Source organism: Ursus maritimus, unplaced genomic scaffold, assembly GCF_017311325.1.
Source record: "Ursus maritimus isolate PB19 unplaced genomic scaffold, ASM1731132v1 scaffold_12, whole genome shotgun sequence".
Lineage (NCBI taxonomy): Eukaryota > Metazoa > Chordata > Mammalia > Carnivora > Ursidae > Ursus > Ursus maritimus.
The window spans coordinates 28068311-28088753 of NW_024423564.1; the positions used below are offsets into that span (position 1 = coordinate 28068311).

The following is a 20443-nucleotide window of genomic DNA, read 5'->3' on the forward strand; positions in this document are numbered from 1 at the left end:
AAGAGAAGGGACATATGCACCCCAATGTTCATAGCAGCAATGTCCACAATAGCTAAATCGTGGAAGGAGCCGAGATGCCCTTCAACAGATGACTGGATTAAGAAGTTGTGGTCCATATATACAATGGAATATTACTCAGCAATCAGAAAGAACGAGTTCTCATCATTTGCTACAACATGGACGGCACTGGAGGAGATAATGCTAAGTGAAATAAGTCAAGCAGAGAAAGACAACTATCATATGATTTCTCTCATCTATGGAACATAAGAACTAGAATGATCAGTAGGGGAAGAAAGGGATAAAGAAAGGGGGGGTAATCAGAAGGGGGAATGAAACATGAGAGACTATGGACTATGAGAAACAAACTGAGGGCTACAGAGGGGAGGGGGGTGGGGGAATGGGATAGGCCAGTGATGGGTAGTAAGGAGGGCACATATTGCATGGTGCACTGGGTGTTATACCCAACTAATGAATCATCGAGCCTTACATCGAAAACCGGGGATGTACTGTATGGTGACTAACATAATATAATAAAAAATCTTTATAAAAAAAAAAAAATGAAAAAAAAAAACAACAAAATTTTAATGCAATAGAGTTGTTAAAGGAAAAAAACTTCTAATGCAGATTACAATTCTCTTGTTATGTGTTAAATCATAAATGACCTATATTCCAGGTTTTATAAAATATCAAAATAGAACTACATTAACAAAAATAATAACCTTCTGTTATAAAATAGGACAACACACAGAATATGGAAAATAACATTGGGATAATTAGTGCAAAGTGATGAAAATCAAGTGAGATTAGCAGACCTGTCTAAAGACCCCTACTATTTAGGGGTAAAATATGCATGTTATTTTTCATTAGTGCATTTTAAAGTCATTATACAAGGAATGCATAATAGGTGATTATTTTAAAAATGCATGAATTATACAGCATGCTATGTGCATCTAGTGACTGAGAACAGATTCAAAGATTTTGATAATACCAGGAAGTACAGATTTAAAGATCTTTAAATACAGATTTAAAGATCCAATACTACAAATATAATAATTTCCCAACTTGAAACATACACATTCCCTTAGGAATTCTTCTGTAATATCCTCTTCTAAAAGCTGTTCAACAATATGTAGAGCTTTTCTCTCAAATTCAATCTTCTTCCTCACAGCTGCTTCTAGTTCTGCTTTCCTAAAATTAAAAAATGAAAAATTATTTAAAATTTAAGTTATTCTACTTACAAGTTTTGTCACAGCCAATCTTCTTAGAACATAGCACAAACATAACATGATATTTTGCTATTTAAATTTGTATTTTTTAATGCTGCTACTTTTGGTCCAATACTTTTCAAAGTATTAACACATAGAAGTCTGCCACAATAACAGGACTATTTGATTTCCAGGGCCTAGGGCACAAGGAAGTAAATGAGGTGAAATCTTTTTGCCAATTAGTGTTTATACTCTCAATCACTCCTGTGTGTACCTAAAAAGACAAGCTTTTCCTCTAAAATCCTTAGAAATCAGGAAAGATTAGAGAGGAAAAAGACAACTTCAGCTGTTCTTACAAGTAAAAATATATTTGTGTCAAGTCTCAAAAGTTAATGACAGCCCAGTATGACAAGAGTCCTATTTGCAAAGAAGTGTTTACTTACTTTGTTATTGTCTTATTAAATAACTATATTGACACGACTATGTAGTTTAGGAAAACAATCTTCCTACGAGGGCTGGTCCTTGCCCTGGCACCAGTGGGACTGTCAGCCTTTGCTGGCCCCTACATATCATAGAACATAAAAGCAGAGGCTACCTGATCAAACAATGGCTCTAGGAGAGTAGTTCGCAATCCCAGCTGCACATTAGGATCATCTAAGGAGATTTCTTTAAAAGATATTATGCCTAGGTCCCACTGCAGGCTAATTCAATCAGAATCTCTGAGGATGGGGCCTAGTTTTTGGTGTTTTCTTAAAAGTGCTCCAGATAATCCTAATGTGCAAAAGGGTTGAGAATCCTTGCCATAGGACCAAAGATACTCAACCATCTTGGTAACTTATTTGCTCCTATCCTGTACTGGTTTGTACTTTCCTACCAGAACTACCTCAGCCAGCCTCCTGGGCCTTGAGTTGGCTCTCATATCTGGATCTATAATGTATTCGTTTTTTCACCCTACTTTCGTTGACTTTAGACTCTAATTCCTTGCCTAGAACAGTAATAGTCTACAAAAACCATATAACATATATTAATAATATCCTACAAAAAAGAAGGATGACACAGGATTGCCAACTATTTCTTTTGCCAAATAGGGACATTAAAACAAAAAGAAATTTGCAACCAACTGTTCTCCTACGATTTCATAAAGCCCATTCTTACATCAAAGAAGTATAAAAGACATGAATACAGATTAAAAGGCAGTTCTTAATATTAAATGTATTTGGCTTTATTAAAAACATTTTATTTTTCTCATATTGCTGCCTCCAATAAAAGCTGTGATATGTACTAGGATCAGTCTACAACCTGCACTAAGGAATTGCTGACTCAAACTGTTAACTACCTCAACCTGCAGTAAGAGTCACACTCACTCTTAATTGATGTCTCGAGCTGCTTCTCACAAACAGCCCTATCTCGCTGTTGCCCTCATACGGGTAGTATGGCATACAGCAGTGGTTCTCAAATTTTTTGGTCTCAGCATTCCTTTATACTCTTAAAATTAGAACTTTTGCTTATGTGGATTATATGTATTGATATTTACCATACTTGGATTAAAAATGAGGAAAATTTAAAGCACTTATTTATTAATGCATGTAATAATAAACCCAATACATGTTAATAACATTTTTAAATAAAAAACTAAGTGAAAATAGAATTATTTTATATTTTTGCAAAGTTCTTTAATTTTTGGCTTAATAGTATTTGGATTGAATGCAGAAGTATTTTTCAGTTGGAATAGATTTATAAAGGATCACTCCCTTCAACAACTATTTGGTTACCTACCCCCACGGATTTTTTTTTTTTTTAAAGATTTTATTTATTTATTTGACAGAGATAGAGACAGCCAGCGAGAGAGGGAACACAAGCAGGGGGAGTGGGAGAGGAAGAAGCAGGCTCATAGCAGAAGAGCCTGATGTGGGGCTTGATCCCATAACGCCGGGATCACGCCCTGAGCCGAAGGCAGACGCTTAACCGCTGTGCCACCCAGGCGCCCCATACCCCCACGGATTTTTAATTGTTTCATCATCCTGGGTAATCTGTCTACAATACATTCTAGTGTATCTATACTTCCCACGCTGTACTGCTCAGAATAAAATATAATCTCCTTTGGTTTGTGGTCAGATCACTATTGAGGAAAGTTACAAATTATCATCATTATCAATATTACCTTTACTCTTGCAGTGTATCATAAAACCAAGTCAGTATAATCATGCTACTCCACAGGGAAATATTCTCTAAATTAGACCGAAAGGGGCACTTGGGTGGTACAGTTGGTTAAGTGTGCGACTCCTGCTTTCCATTCAGGTTGTGATGTCAGGGTCATGGGATTGAGCCCCTCCCCGGACTCCAGCACGGAGTCTACTTGAGATTCTCTCTCCCTCTCTCTCTGCACCTCCCGCTCGTGTGCACACACTCTCTCGCTCTCTCTGATAAATAATCTTAAAAAATAAAATAAAATCTCAAATCCATCCAATTCCTCCATTCCTATATGATCACCATCCCTCACATCTTAAAACTTTTTAAACTTAAATTCTGTCACTCTATTACTTGAAGTTTTCCTATTTGCACTTGGAAAATCTAGATTTCTCACTACAGCCCACCAGACACATGAATGGAATCCTGTCTAAGTTTTTCCTCTGCTTTCTTCCCTTGCTCACTACCATGGGTATCCTTCCTTTCTTTGAACTGACCTAGCCTTATACATACTGCCATCTCTGACTGGAGGTCTCTCCTCAGGACTCTCTAGTTAATGCCTACTTATCTTCAGGTCTCAGCTGATTATTTCCCCAGAGAAGTCTTTCCCTGATAATCCCCAGCTAATTTGAACTCATTAGTTCCATCTGATGACATCATAGTCTTTTCTTTTATAGTACTTAACACAGCATATAACTATGTATTCAGTTGTGATCATTTAATTGGTATTTCTCTGTTCCACTGGAAAGGAACTGTTTAATCTGCTCAAAACCATATCCTGAGGGCCTAATACAGGTCTGGTATCTCACATTTGGTAAATAATTTTTGAAAGAACGAGTAAATGAAAACCAATACCTGCCTGATAAAGGATAAATCAGAGAGGTGCCTGGGTGGCTCAGTCTGTTAAGCATCTGACTCTTTTTTTTTTTTTTTTTAAGATTTTATTTATTTATTTGACAGAGATAGAGACAGCCAGCGAGAGAGGGAACACAAGCAGGGGGAGTGGGAGAGGAAGAAGCAGGCTCATAGCGGAGGAGCCTGATGTGGGGCTCGATCCCGGAACGCCAGGATCACGCCCTGAGCCGAAGGCAGGCGCTTAACCGCTGTGCCACCCAGGCGCCCCAAGCATCTGACTCTTAATTTCAGCTCAGGTCATGATCTCAGGGTCATGAGATCAAGCCCTGCATTGGGCTCTGTGCTCAGCGGGGGAGTCTGCTTGAGATTTTCTTTTTCCCTCTGCTGCCCCTCCCAAACCCTCCCCAACCTGTATTCACTCTCTCTCCAAAATACATAAATCTTTTTTTTTTTAAAGGATCATAAACATATGTATTTTAATCATTCTCATAGACTACTTCTATTCTAGAAACTTTTTTGTGACAGGAGATAAATCTAGCCTTTTTAGGAGATGCCAAGAAACAGAACAGGACTTTTTGCTGAAAATATGGACATGATGTAAACAAACAACAGTAAAGGTTTCTTGGAGTCTCTGGCATAGAAAGTAGTGAAAGCCAAGTGTACCTGAAGAGGTGGAAAAGGAGTACTTGGTTAATTCAGGAATGTTTATCCCCTTAGTCTTTCTACAGATACTCATACCTTCACCAGCAATCTAAAAGTGTCTTGATTTGCTTTTCTTAAAGCCTGGACTAGAGAGATATAATGAGTCTATATGATAATTTATAGTGCTTCTCAGATCTTCCCCTTCGCTTGCATAATAATTTTTCTAAGGTATCACCCATTATTGTTTTTAAAAATGGTTCAGTATGAGATAAACAGATAAGCTAATACAGTTGTGCAAGTAGTTCTCATACCTTTTAGAAGCATCTTCTTGTTTTAATGCATTTGTCTGTTTACCACCTAAATAATAAAAAATAGTAGGTCAAGTCTACACAAACACACTAGTTTACAGGACAGATTCCTACTCAAACTGCAGACCACCTTCTTTCCCCCACACATTACTTTTTAATCCTGTGTGTAAAACAAATGAAATAGGCAGGGAATTCAGTTTGCTTGTTATTTCCGAATTTTTCTTGGTTAAAATGTATCTCTTTGGGGATTGAAGTTTGTCACGTATCACAGCTGCACAGTTACATCCTCCTGAAAATCTGAGATACGGGTACTTTTAGGGGCAACCTGTCTCTACTCCCCGAATGTCCGCTCACAGGGAAAGACGGGGTGGGGGGGATGACACCTCAGAGGACCAGGGGACCAAAGCAGCAGTACATCTCGAAGGTGGGCTCACTCTGGCGAGCCAGCTCAAGACTCCAGCACCTTTACTCCCTTTCCCTCAGAGACGGCCCATTCTGGGGAAAACCTTGGAACACTAGTGTAAAAAGGTGGGGGTATGGGCGGAGGTCTTTTCCAGAAGACCCAGGACAGAGATGGGACGCTCTCGGCCTTCTCTGCCCTGGAGACCTCCGCTCCTGGCGCAGTCTTTCGGGTGTGCTCCGCGGGCCTTAGTGTAGAGGCTGTAGAGGCTCAGCTGTCAGGGTGCAAATGTGGGAAGAGACCCTCGTTCCTACCTGCGGCGTTTCGGGAGGCGCGGGGAGGCCGGGCCTTGAGGCGCGGAGAGCGCTGCCCCGCGGAGTCAGCCATGGCAAGCGTCGTCAGAAGGTCAGGCCCAGGCCTGGCGTCTCCCTCTGAGGCTCCGCCTACCCTCGCGTAGCGCGGGGCGGGGCTGGCCGGGGCGGGGCCCGGAGAGAGGCCTGCGCGGCTGGAGGAGGAGGTGGTAGAGGGCCCTGAGAGTGGCGAGAAGTCTGGCTGGTAAGTGGACGCACCTGGGAGTCCGGGAAGGCCCCCGGCTCACGGCCACCTGTGAGCGGCTGAGGACCCGGCGCCACGGCCTGTAAAGCCCTGCGAGGTCATGGGGCCCGAACGCCTAGGCGAATAGGAATCGGTAGAAATGGCTTCCCTTGGATGCAGTCCGCACGCGCGCTGGGGTTTTATCCGCCCTGGAGCGCGCGGCCGTGAGGACCCGGCTGACCCGTGCTCGCCCTGCGGGCCTGGGGCCGGGTCTTCCCGGGGGGGACAAACGATGGCCTACGGGAACGGAACGGTGTCCTGAGAGCTGCTGGTTGCTTCGTCTCCGTGCGATAAAGGGATTACACCAACTAGATTATTTGGGGGACTGCATCTCTTACAGAAAAATGTCCTGGTCACACTTGGGACGGTGGGCATCTGAACTTTCACCCACTCTGGGTGGGTTGTATTGGCTCCAGTTTTTGTCAGGTGGGACATTAAAATTTTTTCTAAGTCCCTAATGACTAGAAGTGATTTCAGGAACACTCTCCAGCAATTTTTTCAGAAAAGATATACTTTGCCTTTTTAAAGGCATTTACTTAGTCTATATTTGCGCTCCTGTTGGGCGTACCCTAGAGGATTTTTTTTTTTTCCAAGTGTATCTTTCAAACCTGTTCTCCTAGAAAACTTAAAAGATGCAAGTTTTTTATTTTTCAGGCTAAGATGCTTTCAGTAAAAACATTTCAGCTTTAAAACTTCACATTTTCCTTATTGTATTTAATAATTCATCAGAATGAAACAACTTATTAATACTTTAATATCACTGATAGTTAACTTTTATATCTCAGCATCAAAACTAGGAAAAATAAGGAGGAATGGCTGTGGAAGAACTTCAATCTATAATAATGAGATGCGTAAGTAACTTTTTCTTTTTATAAAGTTAAATACCAGATTATTTTTAGCTATAATTAGGGTCACTCAAATTGCTTATCTTATTTAATCCTTGCTTTGTTTGACCTGTGAATAAATAACAGGAGGGCCAGAAAGCAGATTGGATTATTTCTCCAAGTGACCTACTTATCTAACTTTAAAATTTTTAATACTGATCCTTACTGTAGAATTTTTTGGCGGACTGGATTCAAGATCATACATTAAAGTACTTTTTAGGCTTATCCTAATTTTCACACATATGCTTATGTGCAACTTACCTAGAATCAAAGATTTCTTTTTTTCCCAAAGAGAGAATAAACCAAGTAGTTACGGAATTTTTATTCACCAAAACATGTTTGTTTTGTCTTCATTTTGCTTCTGTCAGCAAATCCTAGAAGAACAAGACTTTAAAGAAGAAGATTTTGGCCTGTTTCAATTAGCAGGCCAAAGATGCATAGATGAAGGGCATATAGAGCAGCTATTAGAAATTATTCAAAATGAAAAGAATAAGGTAAGTACAATCTTTATGAGTACTTTTTAGTCTTTACTAGGGAGATAACAGCCATGTGATACTATTATTTGTCCAATCATTTATTCTTCAAACATGTAGGAATTAAATTTCTACAGTAAGAAAGTGGAAAACAAAAAAGGAATTAGGGCTATTCATATACTTGAAGGTGCTTATAGTCTGGTGGAAGAGATAAACAATTAGCAATAAGAATGCAGAATAAATGAAATAAGTGATAGTTGAAGTAAAGTGCTTTGAAAGAGCAGGGATTATGTCTGGTTTAGGGATCAAAAGTGGCATTTGGATTATTTACATTTGGTACTGTAAGGATCAGGCAGCGTAGATACTCATTTTTGGCGATCCGCACATTCCCTTCCTTCAGCCAGATGTATATGGAAAACCAAATATTAAGTAAGATAATATTTGGGGGTGCCTGGGTGGCTCAGTCAGTTAAGCGCGTGCTTTCTGTCATGATCCTGGGGTCCTGGGATTGAGCCCTGCATGGGGCTCCCTGCTCAGTAGGGAATCTGCTTCTTCCTCTCCCTCTGCTCCCTCCCTTGCTCATTCTCTCTCTCAAATAAATAAAATCTTAAAAAAAAAAAAAAAAAGATAATATTTGGGTGCACAGAATCAGAATAGGAGGAGACCTAGAAGGCCTTACTGGCTGATCATACAGCTATGATTATCTGAGAAGTCATTCTCAACAATGGGAAAAGGATCTTTTGGGGATCAGGAACAACTTTTTCCTGGGATGCAGTGTTGGCAACACTGCCAAATTTTGTGTCTTTGTACTTGTCTTCTTATACAAGAAAAGACCATTTTCTTTCCAGGAACACACTCTTTCTTCATTTACAGTACTGTTTATTTACATGAAAGTTTTCTTTGTTGATATCACAGTGTAGTCATGCGGGCGTCTGATTATAACCAGGGCACCTTGATTGTGTTTAGGAGATTACTAAAACTTAAATCACACATAGTAGTTCAAAGGGCTTATTCCTTTTTTATTAAAAATAATCTTTTAAAGAAAAATTAGGACATTTCATTTAATACATTTGTTTTTGATACGTGTTTATGGAACCTTTGTAGCCCCAAATACAGTAAATTTAATATTTTCTTTAACTCCTTGATGTTTCCCAATTGTGTTCTCAGAGGATAACCTTTGAGAATACCTTACTTATAGCTAATAATAAAAAATTTAATAATGGCTAATATTTGTTAAGCATTTACTATGTGCCAGATGCTGTCCTAAATGCTTTACATCTGTTAACTTGTTTAGCTTCCCTAATCCCGTAAGGTACTGTTAAGTTCATTTTGTAGATAAGGAAACAGTCACTGAAAGATAAGTGACTTGTCCAGAAGTAACTCAGTTTTTATGTAACATCGAGGTTTCAAACTTGTACAGCCTGGTTTCAGAGCTCTTCACCACTCTCTAGTTAGCACTGTGTAGCACTTACAAGGAAGTTTTAGAGTGTTACAAGGGACTAACTGATTGTGGGGCTGAGAGAGAGATGACAAAGATGACTGGGTTTCTAGCCCCCAGGTGAATAACATATTATATCCTGAACAGAAAAGGGCAACCTAAGAAGAGATAATTTCTTGAAGGAGTACAAGTAAATTTACTTTGGAAATGTTTAGTTTAAGATGCAGCAGGTAGTTGAAAAGTAATGTTTGGAGCTCAGTCAGGAAACAGATTAAAATGTAGATTTATGCCATCGCTATTAGAAATTAGGTGATTGGGGCACCTTGGTAGCCAGTCACTTAAGCATCTGACTCCTGACTTCATGATCTCTGGGTTGTGGAATTGAGCCCTGTGTAGGGCTTTGTGCTTAGCGGGGAGTCTGCTGGAGATTCTCCCTCTCTCCTTCCCCCATTCACTCACTCTGTCTCCCTCTCTAAAATAAATAAATCCTTAAAAAAAATTGGGTGATTGTGTTAATTAGAATTTAAATAAACACTTGAAACAAACAAAAAAACGAAAGAAAATTAGGTGATTGTGGTATTTTTGAGCATAGTGAGTTTGTCTTAAGAGCTTGAGGATCACTTTTGTAATGTGTGGTCTGCTAAATTCAAAGGTTCAGACGCTGATAAGACAGTGTTTCAAACTGACTGCAACTTCATTTTCTTGCTAGGTGGCACAATCAGGATTGATCAAGATTTACTATTACTCTGCTTTGTGTAAATTTAAAATGAAAAGCCGTGCGAATAGTTTGTCCTACAGTACAGGGCTTCTCAACATTAGTACTCAAGATATTTTGTAGCAGCCGCCCCACACCCCACTCCATAATGACAATCAAAATTATCTCCAGATTTCCAAATGTTCCTTGGTAGATAGGGAACAAAATTGCTCCCATTGAAAACCACTGATGCAGTAGGAAACACATGGCTTTGGAGCTGGACAAATTTATATGCAGTTTCTGGTTCTTTCACATTTTAGTTGATATTTGGGCATGTCAGTAATCTCTAAATTTTGGCATTCTCATCGGTCATTTGGGGGTAATCTTACTCTGTAGATGTATTTAACAAGGTATAGTTTATAGATAGTAGTGATTCCCCTTCCTTATAATTATTCACTATTTACATAATGAGTAGATATCTTGCAGCTGAAATGTTTGTAAAATATTTTATCAAAGTTATTTTTTTTCATTTCAGATATGCAAAATCTTATTCAAATCTGGAATTTCCCATATAGTTAATTATTCTCAGAGAATCACAGGGTAGAAGTACACCAGTGGAAAGGGAAAGAAGTGCTTAGTTGGAAAAGTAGAGTCTAACAGAAGCTAGTTAAGTTTTAAAAAGCAAGTATAGTCTCCGTAGGTAATGGTGAAATAAGTAGTAGTTTGGAAAAAAATTAATAAGCTCATAATATAAGTTTCTGATTAAAGACCTAAATATTAGGGACGCATGGGTGGCTCAGTTGGTTAAGCATCTGTCTTTGGCTCAGGTCATGATTCCAGGGTCCTGGGCTCGAGTCCTGCATCAGGCTCCTTGCTCAGCGGGGAGCCTGCTTCTCCCTCTGCCTGCCCCACCCCCTCCGTGTGCACGCATGCTCTCTCTTTCTCTCTCTCTCATTCTGACAAATAAATAAAAAAGACCTAAATATTAAAAGTCTAGCCACACACAAAAAATAGAAGAAAACAGAACAGAATATCAAATCTTTGGAGGGAGGATAATTTGTTATACTTTAAGATAATAGACATAATTTAACCTGTATTTATGGAGTGCCTGTTTTGTAACAGGCACTTGTCTAAATGCCAGGAATAAATATAGCAGTAAACAAAAATCACCATCCATATGGATCTTAAAATCTAATGAAGACAGGTATCTACATGATAAATTATATAGTATGTTAGAAAGTGATAAATACTATAGAGAAAAGTAAAGCATAGCTGGGGGATGGACCATGCTAGGTGACATTGCAGAGATCTGACGGAAGGAGGGGTAGAAACCATGGGGCTGTCTGGGAGAAGAGTGTGCCAGGCAGAGGAAATAACTAGTATGAAAATATTTAGAGAGAACAGCTGGACTGTCTTTCCCATTAGATGAAAAGGATGATTACTTTGCTATTTATTTTTAAAAATCAATTTAAGTCTTCATTTTATGCAATTTTTTTTTAAGATTTTATTTGAGAGAGAGGGAGCAACTGCACATGTGGGGGAGGGGCAGAGGGACAAGCAGACTCCCCAGTGAGCACAGAGCCTGACATGGGGCTGGATTTCATGACCTGAGCCAAAATCCGGACCTGAATATCTAACCAGCTGAGCCACCCAGGTGCCCCTTACTCAGTGTTTTTAGCATAAATTTTACTGAATAAAAAGGTGAAATGTGTGTATATTTAAATGTAAATGAATGTTTATGAATCTCTAAAAGAGGGAATCCATTGTAGACCTAAAAGCCAGTAGGAAAGGAACCAAAGAAAAATAAGTATATTTTGCTGTATAAAAAATAAGGACAGCCAAAAAACCAAATAATTATTTGTCGTAACTACAAGAAGGGAATATTAACATGTAGGGAGCTCATGCAGATTGATTAAGACAGACGCTAAAATGTCCAATTGATAAATGAGCAAAAATTTAAACAGTATTTCCTCTTTTGTGAGCTATATGTTCATGTACCCTAACGTATTCTGTTGCTAGTTCTCTAGGACATGTTAAATCTTACACCTTTACACATTGCTGATTCAGAGCCTTAAATGTATTTCCCACCTATCTATGCCTGACAGATTTCCCTAACAAGCCTTATCCCAGCCATTGCCTCTCTTGGGAAGCCTTTCTTGCCTTTCCTAGATGGAAGTGACAAATATCCTGCTATACCTTATACTCTATCTTGATTATCTTATAAGACTGGGGTCATGGAGGGGGTTATTGTACTTAATTGTCTTCTTCCTAGATGTGGGTTTTTGCTTTGTTTTGTTTTTTTAATGAGTGAACCTACAATGTAAACTCTGTCAGGATGGAGATCTTACCTTGCCTTATTTCTAGCACCAGACTATTTTAGGGACTTGAAATGTAGTAGTATATTCTTGATAAATACTGATGAGTTGAAATAGAAAGCAGGCCAGAAAAGTGGAGTATGTTATTGCTACTTCTGTAAATAGTGGTTTTGATCATGAATGTGAATCACTAATTAAAAAGATAAACTTTTACTTGTGTGGTAAGTATTCTGAAATATCTTTGAAAATAGAAGCAGGAGAGAATGTAGGAGAGAAAATAACTAAAGTGGCATCCCCTTCTTTTATGTAAGTTACATAATCATAATATATGTACACATTTTCCAAGGAACTTTAAAAGGTTCATAAGCATTGGGTAGATTTCTTCATGAATCAGGAGAGCAAAATTCTCCATGAAAATTAAGTATTTGCTCACAAATTAACTCTCTTGTTGGAAATAGAGGAACTATTTAAATTGTGAAAAAGACCAACTTACCTGATTTAAAGTAAATGCCCATTCACCTTTCCTCAGTGAGAGTATTAAAAACTATCTTAAAATGTTGATGGTTGTTAACCCTAAGAAGTCAGGGTGAGGTGCTGTAGGTTTCATTTGCTTCCTCTTAGCTATTTCAGAGGAAATTCGAAGCTACTTCAAGTTAAGAAAGCTCACTGTAAGAGTCCTGTAGATGGCAGTATTTTCTTTACTTTGAAAATGTTTTTACAGATCATTATCAAAAATATGGGCTGGAATCTTGTTGGTCCTGTTGTTCGATGTCTTTTGTGGAATAAGGAAGATGAGAAAAGAAAATATTATTTTCTGATGCTTGATTTATTGGTAAAGGTAAGTTAACAAAATTGGGTTCTTTTGGTCACAATAACCAGCAATATTTTGTAATTCCCTTTAATGTTTAATGCTCATTTTGGGTGACAAAGCTTGTTCATGAAAATATAGGAGAGAATTCCTTGGAGAAAGGGCCCAGTTTTATTGATTGGATGGGCAAGTCCATTTCAGGTTTTCCAGATTTCTGGATATAAGAATTATCTAACCTCATCTCAGACCCACTGATTCAGAATCTCCAAGAAGATACCTAAAAAGTTCTATTTTTAATAATAGCTTATTGTATAGATGTGGAATTCAGGGTTTAGAGAGGCAGTTAGTTCGAGGCTACCCTGTTCTTTTAGCAGAATTGGAACTAGCAAATCTCAGTGCTCTTTTCTCTGTGGTATGTTTCTAAAAAAATATCAAAAACCTAGAATGCAGGGGCGCCTGGGTGACTCAGTCATTAAGCGTCTGCTGTCCGCTCAGGGCAGGGCGTGATCCTGGAGTCCTGGGATCGAGCCCCACGTCAGGCTTCTCCGCTGGGAGCCTGCTTCTTCCTCTCCCACTCCCCCTGCCTATGTTCCCTCTCTCGCTGGCTGTTTCTCTCTCTGTCAAATGAATAAATAAAAACTTAAAAAAAAAAAAACACCTAGAATGCAAATGATCACAGGGGAAATAGGAAGAGGAAGTAGATTAGTTGCAACCAACAACCTTAGAGACTCTTGGTAAAAGGTTACTAGAGTTATTAGTCAAAACTGATGGTATAGGAGGATAAATTCTAAGGAAAAGGACATTATAAGAAGCTACTTAGAGATCAGTGCAAATAAAAATATATACTTGGAAAGAGGAAACCCCATCTAGATAGTAGTTATTAACTATGAGGACTTTTTAAAAAGGCAAGTGAGGTAATTCTGGCTATTCAGAAGGCAGTGCAAAGTTTTATCTGTTCAGAAAGTACAAAAGAAACTGTACTCATTTAAATGCCGTGGCAGCGTGATATAGAAAGAAGGGTCCCACCTGCTGAAATCCTGGGAAACTAACGTAGCTTTCGGAGTAGGCAGGCAAAGCTCAAAAGAAATCTCAGTTCTGATAATCAAGTTCTTTCTCCCTATTTTTCTAACTTTTCCTCTAGTCAGGAATTTAAGTCTCCAAAATATAGTTGTCTTTTTTTTTTAAAGATTTTATTTATTTGAGAGAGAGAGAGCACGCGCACAACCAGGGGGGAGAGGCCGAGGCAAAGGGAGCAGCAGACTCCCTGCTGAGCAGGGAGCCCAATGTGGGACTCGATCCCAGGACCCCGAGATCATGACCTGAGCCAAAGGCAGACCCTTAACAGATGGAACCACCCAGGCGCCCTTGTCTGTTTTCTTTTTAAAGATTTTATTTATTTATTTGAGAGGGAGTGAGGGAGAGTGAGAGAGAATCTGAAGCCAACTTCACACTGCGCACAGAGCCCAATGAAGGGCTCGATCACACAACCATGAGTTCATAAGCAGAGCCAAAACCAAGAGTCAGAGGCTTAACTGACTGAGCCACTCAGGCACCCCAAATACAGTTGTCTATTAAGAGACTTATGACTTCTTGCTTCTTTGTAGTTTTACGGTGATTTGACAACCAGATTCTATGTTTTATTAGTGTATTTTTTAAACAATTATATGAGGTATTTTACTGTTAAGCAAAAATAATTATATTTTCTCAGTATATCCTGCCTTTTAAAAATAGTAATCATGTGGCTTTAAATACAACTTGTATTAAACAGGTTCAATTGTGAATATTTTTATAGTTATGTAATCCAAAGGAATTATTGTTGGGTTTGCTTGAACTGATTGAAGAGCCCTCTGGAAAACAGATATCCCAAATTATTCTTCTTTTACTTCAGCCATTACAAACAGGTAATGAGTATTTTGATATCTAAGAGTTTCTTATTTTATCTGTGTTAAGTTCTTGATATTACTCCAAAATGTCAGCACTATACCAGAGTAAAATTTATGACTAATTATTGAATACTCTGTTTAAACTAGCAATAGCAGTACCAGTTTGAATCCTGCTGCCTATAGAAAGATGACAATACCTGGCACAGATGGGTACCTATTGTATTTTGTTGAATGTCATGCTGTTTTTCAGGTATTATGTTACAATCTGTAGCTTTCTGCCTAACCTTCCTATCTACAACATATCTCGAATTTTCCCTGTAAACATATTTAAAGGATTGCCTCTGTGATGTCTGCTTTACTCAGTCTGTTAGCATTGTGGTAGGTCCTGTATTTTGGTTAAGAAGAGTACTGCACAGGCATTGTTCATCCTCTGCACTGGGAAGCTGCACTGGGAATAGCAAAAGAGCTACTGAATCGAACAAGTGTAGAAAAAAAATATCACTGCACCATGACTGAATGCAGTAATATTATTGTTAAGCTGTGGACCTTGGCAACCAAAGAAGACCGTGTTTATCCATGAGAAGAGACTACTTTTTCATTACTCAGAGTCTGATAGAAGGACCCAGACTCTAGAAGTTAGAGTAAATTCATTTTAAATGAGAATGAAGCAGCTTTGTACCGCTCGAAATACTCGAAGTCTCCTAGAAAGGAAAATATAGTAATACCACCTCTCATTTTTACAGTGCTTTATATTTTACAAAGACACTTTCTTTTGTTTGATACTTAAAACAACCAAAAAATATGGAAAGAAGTGTTTCTGTCTTAATTATATAAACTGTTAGAAACAAGCTTAAGATTTCGTGGCATCTATGGTAAGGTGCCATGATTGTAAGATGATCCAATATTTCATGCACCACTAAGAAGGAAGAATAAAAACATTATCAATTAAGTTATGATATGTCATCCTGATTTCAAAGTTATTATAATGTTTTTTTTTAAACGTGTCATAATTCTACATTTACTGGACTTCTGGTCCCACGTGTAACATACTTGATGAAGCTACCTCAAGTCACAACTTGGTCTCTGTTTTAGTGATTCAGAAACTTCGTAACAACAAGGCATATTCAGTGGGATTAGCGTTGTCCACCCTTTGGAGTCAGCTCTCTCTCCTTCCTGTTCCATATTCAGAAGAACAAATACAAACTGATGACTATGGCCTTTGTCAGTGTTGCAAGGCCTTAATAGAGTTCACTAAGCCTTTTGTGGAAGAAGTCATTAATGACAAAGAAAACTCACTGGAAAATGAAAATGAAAAGTTAAAGGATGAATTACTGAAATTGTAAGTATATTTTTGGTTAACATTTCACAATGGAATTAAGTAATCCATCAATTATTTTATGTTTCTTTGTTGTATTTGTTTGCCATGGACATATAAATTTAGTTTCAGGTTTTGAATTTTAGAAGATTATGGGGTACAGTGGTTAGTGCCTCATTAAATGCCATGTTCTACATTTTTAAAAATTAAAAACCAAAATATTTAATTTACTTTATATTCTTCTGTGACTTACTTTTATTCATCATAGTAAGTGAATAATTAAAGTGGGGGAAATAGGTATAGCTCAAAAAACTAGTTTTTTGTGGGGGAATTGTGTTTTTACTCTCCTTTTGAAAGCAACAGAAGCAGCACCAGACAGTTGAACATCCAACTTGACCACAAAAATGGTAACAGAGTACCCAATAGCATTCATTCCAGGGGTACTATACACTAAACGTGTGTGTGCTGTTCAGCGTGGCTGTCAAGCACTTGAAATATGGCTAGTCCAGAGTAAGATGTGCTCTAAGTATAAAATGCTCCTTGGATTTGAAGACTTGTTATTAAAAAAAATACTAAAATACTTCAATAATATACTGATATATTGAGACAATATTTCAGATATATTAGGTTAATAAGATAAATTATTACTTTCCTTTCTTTTTTAATGTGACTACTAAAATATTTTAAAATATTTGTGGGGCTTGAATTGCATTTCTATTGGATAGTATTGGACTAGATTATTGAATTATATGGACTAGTTATCTTTTAAATTTTGGAGACTAAAACTACCAGTTAGCTTTCTATTTTTTCAGGTTAGGACATTAACATTTTTTTTTGCCATTTATAAAACCCATTATTTCATGAAAGTAAAGATATTTAAACTAAAGAAATTGGGAAGGCTTAATCACAGAATAAAGTTTGGTTTTGTAAATAAAACAAATGGAGTTTTATGAAAAAAATTACATTGTCCCGATTTTTCCTTGAACTAATGAAAACTACATCATGGAATAGCACTGGTGCTTAAACCCTCAGTAACCATTGACACAGTCTAGACATGGAAGTGAATCTTACCACATGGAGTCTAGCAAGGTGTTCTCATGCTTTCCCCAATACTAGTAGGAAAGATCTTTTTTTTTTTTTTAAGATTTTATTTATTTGACAGAGAGCACAAGCAGGGGGAGTGGCAGGCAGAGGGAGAGGGAGAAGCAGGTTCCCCACTGAGCAGAGAGTCCCAACATGGGGCTTGATTCCAGGACCCTGGGATCATGACTGAGATGAAGGCAGCCACTTAACTGAGCCACCCAGACGCCCCTACTAGGAAGGATATTACATCAGCAGTTTTACAGGCAGTTGACTTATTTTTCATGTAAAATTAACTTTGATATGTTTATAGAACTAGATATTTTATACTTAGGAAATGCCGTATTCACAGTTACCCATTTCTTATACCTTAGTTGTTTCAAAAGCTTGAAATGCCCTTTGCTGACAGCACAATTCTTGGAACAGTCCAAAGAAGCTGGAAATGATCCTTTAAGATGTTTTGCATCTGAAATAATAGTAAGTACAGCTAATTTAATCTGCCATAAAATCTGCTATAATTTAAAATGTTATCCTGTTGTATTCTCATGTACTGCACATGGGCGTGAAAATTGATACATTATTAATGCAATATGTATTTTTTGTAGAACATAGATAAAAGGATAGAAAAGAAACAGCAGTATTATTTGGGTAATGAAATTAATACCTTCCAGATTTTGCTTTGTAGTCAGAAATAAATATATACACAGGTATAATTTTTTAAAAAGATTCTATAGCATTATACATACTCTTTCATAACATACTTTGTTTCTCTTAGCATATTAAGAATATTTTTCCATTGTCTTTCTGTTTTTAACTTGGGCCATCTAGCTCTAGGTTTTCTCCAATTTTTCAGTATTATAAAACAATTCCAACTTTCTTTTTTTAACTGTTAAGTCTGTGATAAGTATCCTTTTAACCAAATCTTTGCATATTTCTTTGGTTGTTTTCTTAAATTCCTAGAAGTGGAATTCCTGTGCCAAAGGATATCCTCACTTTTAAGGCTTATGAGAAATATTTTTAAAATAACTGCAGAAATAAGTAAATTTTATTTTAAAAGTAATTTGGCTTACGGCATCAAGAGTATTTTTAAGTGTGCTGGGATTCTCTATTAGGGAACTAATCTGAAATATGGAAAATATGTACTTGAGATTAATAGTCATGAATTTCAGGTTAGAGCAGTCATTGTGGTTGTGGGTTTTCTTCAGCCATCTTCAACTGTATGAGTGTAGGTGCACCAAAGGAAGAAAGTTGGATTTAATTAGGTCAGAGTTTTGAGAGCTGTTCTACAAAGCAAGGGAGGGGGAAAGACCTGTATGCAAGGAAGTAACAGTGATGGACAATAGAATTAAGCTGAGTAAGGAAGGAAGTTAGGACATAGTAAATGTGAGAGACAGTGAAAAAGATGATGGGCTCATTGGATTGTCGTTCCCGGTGTGACTGACAAGTTGTCGGAGCTAGGTTACTAAAAGGAATGAGCTGAAAAGACTGGAGGTTAAAGAACAGGATGCTTGAAATAATACTGTGGAAAAGTTCAGTTACTAATAACAGTGTCTGGGGTATGACCACGGAGTGAGTGTTCTAAGGAGCGGGTGGAGGCTGAAATCATTGGACTAGACAGTGAAGTACCTGAGATTCCATGGTATTAGACGATCTTTGGTTGTATATTTAAGTCACACAGAATTATAAGAATAATGTCCAAAACCCAATTTATGGAGTGAACTTGGGGTAGATGTTGGATAGTCATATGAAATGAGTTTCAAAGCTGAGGGGTTCAGAGAGGATGGAGGAGAATGGTCTAGAAGCAGCAAGGAGAACACATATTTTACTTCCAGGCTTGGTATAGTGGATATGGGTGAAAAAATAGCAACCCTTTGAGAGGTCTGCAGAAAAAATAGTTGTTTTCAGAAGAGTCAGATTTTTTTTAGAGCAAAAGAGGTAAGAGACCTTTCATGAAGAATGGATTTTGCTAATAACCGTGAGTTCCACAGGCCATACTATGAAGGGTACCTGAGATCTGAGAAGAGGTAGGAGAAGGGTTTAGAAGAGGAGATGCCAGAAATTTAGGGGAACTAGATTCTGAGGATAAGAAATGATTTGGTAACTAATATAAATAGGGTTACATAGTTAATGGGGTTAATGCTGATGGTTAAGATAGTAGGGAAAAGGCTATGACTGATGTAGAGGGAGAGAAAGGAGGGATTTTCCCAGGAGCACATAAGAGACTAGGGCCTCTTCATTGTTGCCAGTGTTAGAGTGCAGTATAATCCCCTAGATACAGTATAAACATTACCATATTTGATAAACATACCCTATTTTGAAAAGATAGCTATGAAAGTTGGTAACTGTTGCAGGATTTTAAGCCTGGGAGTGATGTAATTGTTTTGGATTCAGTGGAGGTTAAATTTAACTGAGGTAAGATTAGAAATAGGGAGATCCTTAGGTGTGTTTTGGGAGTTAAGTGAGAAATAATAGGATCCTGATTATGGAAATGGTGGTAGAGATGAAGAGGAGAGAGCAAAATAAAAAATTTTATAGTAGGTAAAATCAGCAAAATTTGGTCATTAATTGGATTTAGAAAACTAGTTAAAAAGTTGATTCATGGATGAAGTTTAATGCTTGGGTAGCTGGGCAGATGAAGGTGCCAATAATTGTGAGAGAGAATACAGGGCAAGGAACAGGGTGTTTTGTGCTTTCAAAATATTTTTTATTAAGATGATTTGAAAACATTCAGAAAAGTGGAAAGAACAATATAACCTCATGTACCCATTACCCAGCTTTAACAATTTTTGACATTTTGCCAATTTTGTTTTATCTAATCTCCTTTTTTTTTTACTGTAGTATTTTATAGCAAGTCCTAGGCCTATCATTTCATCCTTAAGTCTTCAGTATGCTTCTCTAATTAGTAAGGACTTCTAAAAAAATAACCACAATCTATTACGACATTTAACAAGATTAACAGTAATTTCTTAATATATATTTAATTCCCAGAGAGCAGGCTTTTAAGGGGCAAAGTCTGAATGACGATCAAATTCTGATGAGATCATCTAAAGAGGTAGATAAGTGTGAGAAAAGAAAGGGGCTTAGGACTGAACCCTACAGAGTACCAACACTTAAGCCCACCAAAGAAACCAAGAAAGAAGGGTCACAGAGGTGGTACAAATACCACAGAAACTGGGGTAGTAGAGTTTCAGGGAGAAAAAACTGATGGGTCGTGTTACATGTAGCCTGTGAAGTAACAGTTGAAAAGTATCCATTGGATTTAGCAAGATGGCATTGATAATCTTAGCAAGAACAGCTTAAGTGGAGTGCTGGAGCCATAAAACAGTGGAGGGGTTAAGGGAGTGCATGAATAATGAGAAAAA

General features: G+C 37.7%; 2 protein-coding genes across 4 annotated transcripts in view; one reads left to right on the forward strand and one right to left on the reverse strand.

The window, feature by feature from the left end:
• RPAP2 (RNA polymerase II associated protein 2) overlaps positions 1-6022 on the reverse strand; it is an 86902-nt gene extending 80880 nt beyond the window's left edge. Inside the window, exons 1-3 of the mRNA XM_008697712.2 lie at positions 5912-6022; positions 5201-5246; positions 1074-1188 (exon numbers count right to left, since the gene is read on the reverse strand). Coding sequence (XP_008695934.1) covers positions 1074-1188; positions 5201-5246; positions 5912-5984 — 234 coding nt within the window. The 5' untranslated portion in view covers positions 5985-6022. The remainder of the gene's footprint in view (positions 1-1073; positions 1189-5200; positions 5247-5911) is intronic.
• A 26-nt stretch (positions 6023-6048) lies between these two features.
• GLMN (glomulin, FKBP associated protein) overlaps positions 6049-20443 on the forward strand; it is a 33725-nt gene continuing 19330 nt past the window's right edge. For 2 of the 3 annotated variants that reach the window (XM_008697709.2, XM_008697710.2), the window contains exons 1-7: positions 6049-6152; positions 6977-7042; positions 7444-7569; positions 12717-12833; positions 14596-14704; positions 15779-16025; positions 17456-17558. In XM_008697709.2, the coding sequence (XP_008695931.1) occupies positions 7004-7042; positions 7444-7569; positions 12717-12833; positions 14596-14704; positions 15779-16025; positions 17456-17558 (741 nt within the window). In that variant the 5' untranslated portion in view covers positions 6049-6152; positions 6977-7003. The remainder of the gene's footprint in view (positions 6153-6976; positions 7043-7443; positions 7570-12716; positions 12834-14595; positions 14705-15778; positions 16026-17455; positions 17559-20443) is intronic. The other variant, XM_008697711.2, reaches the window with a different exon arrangement.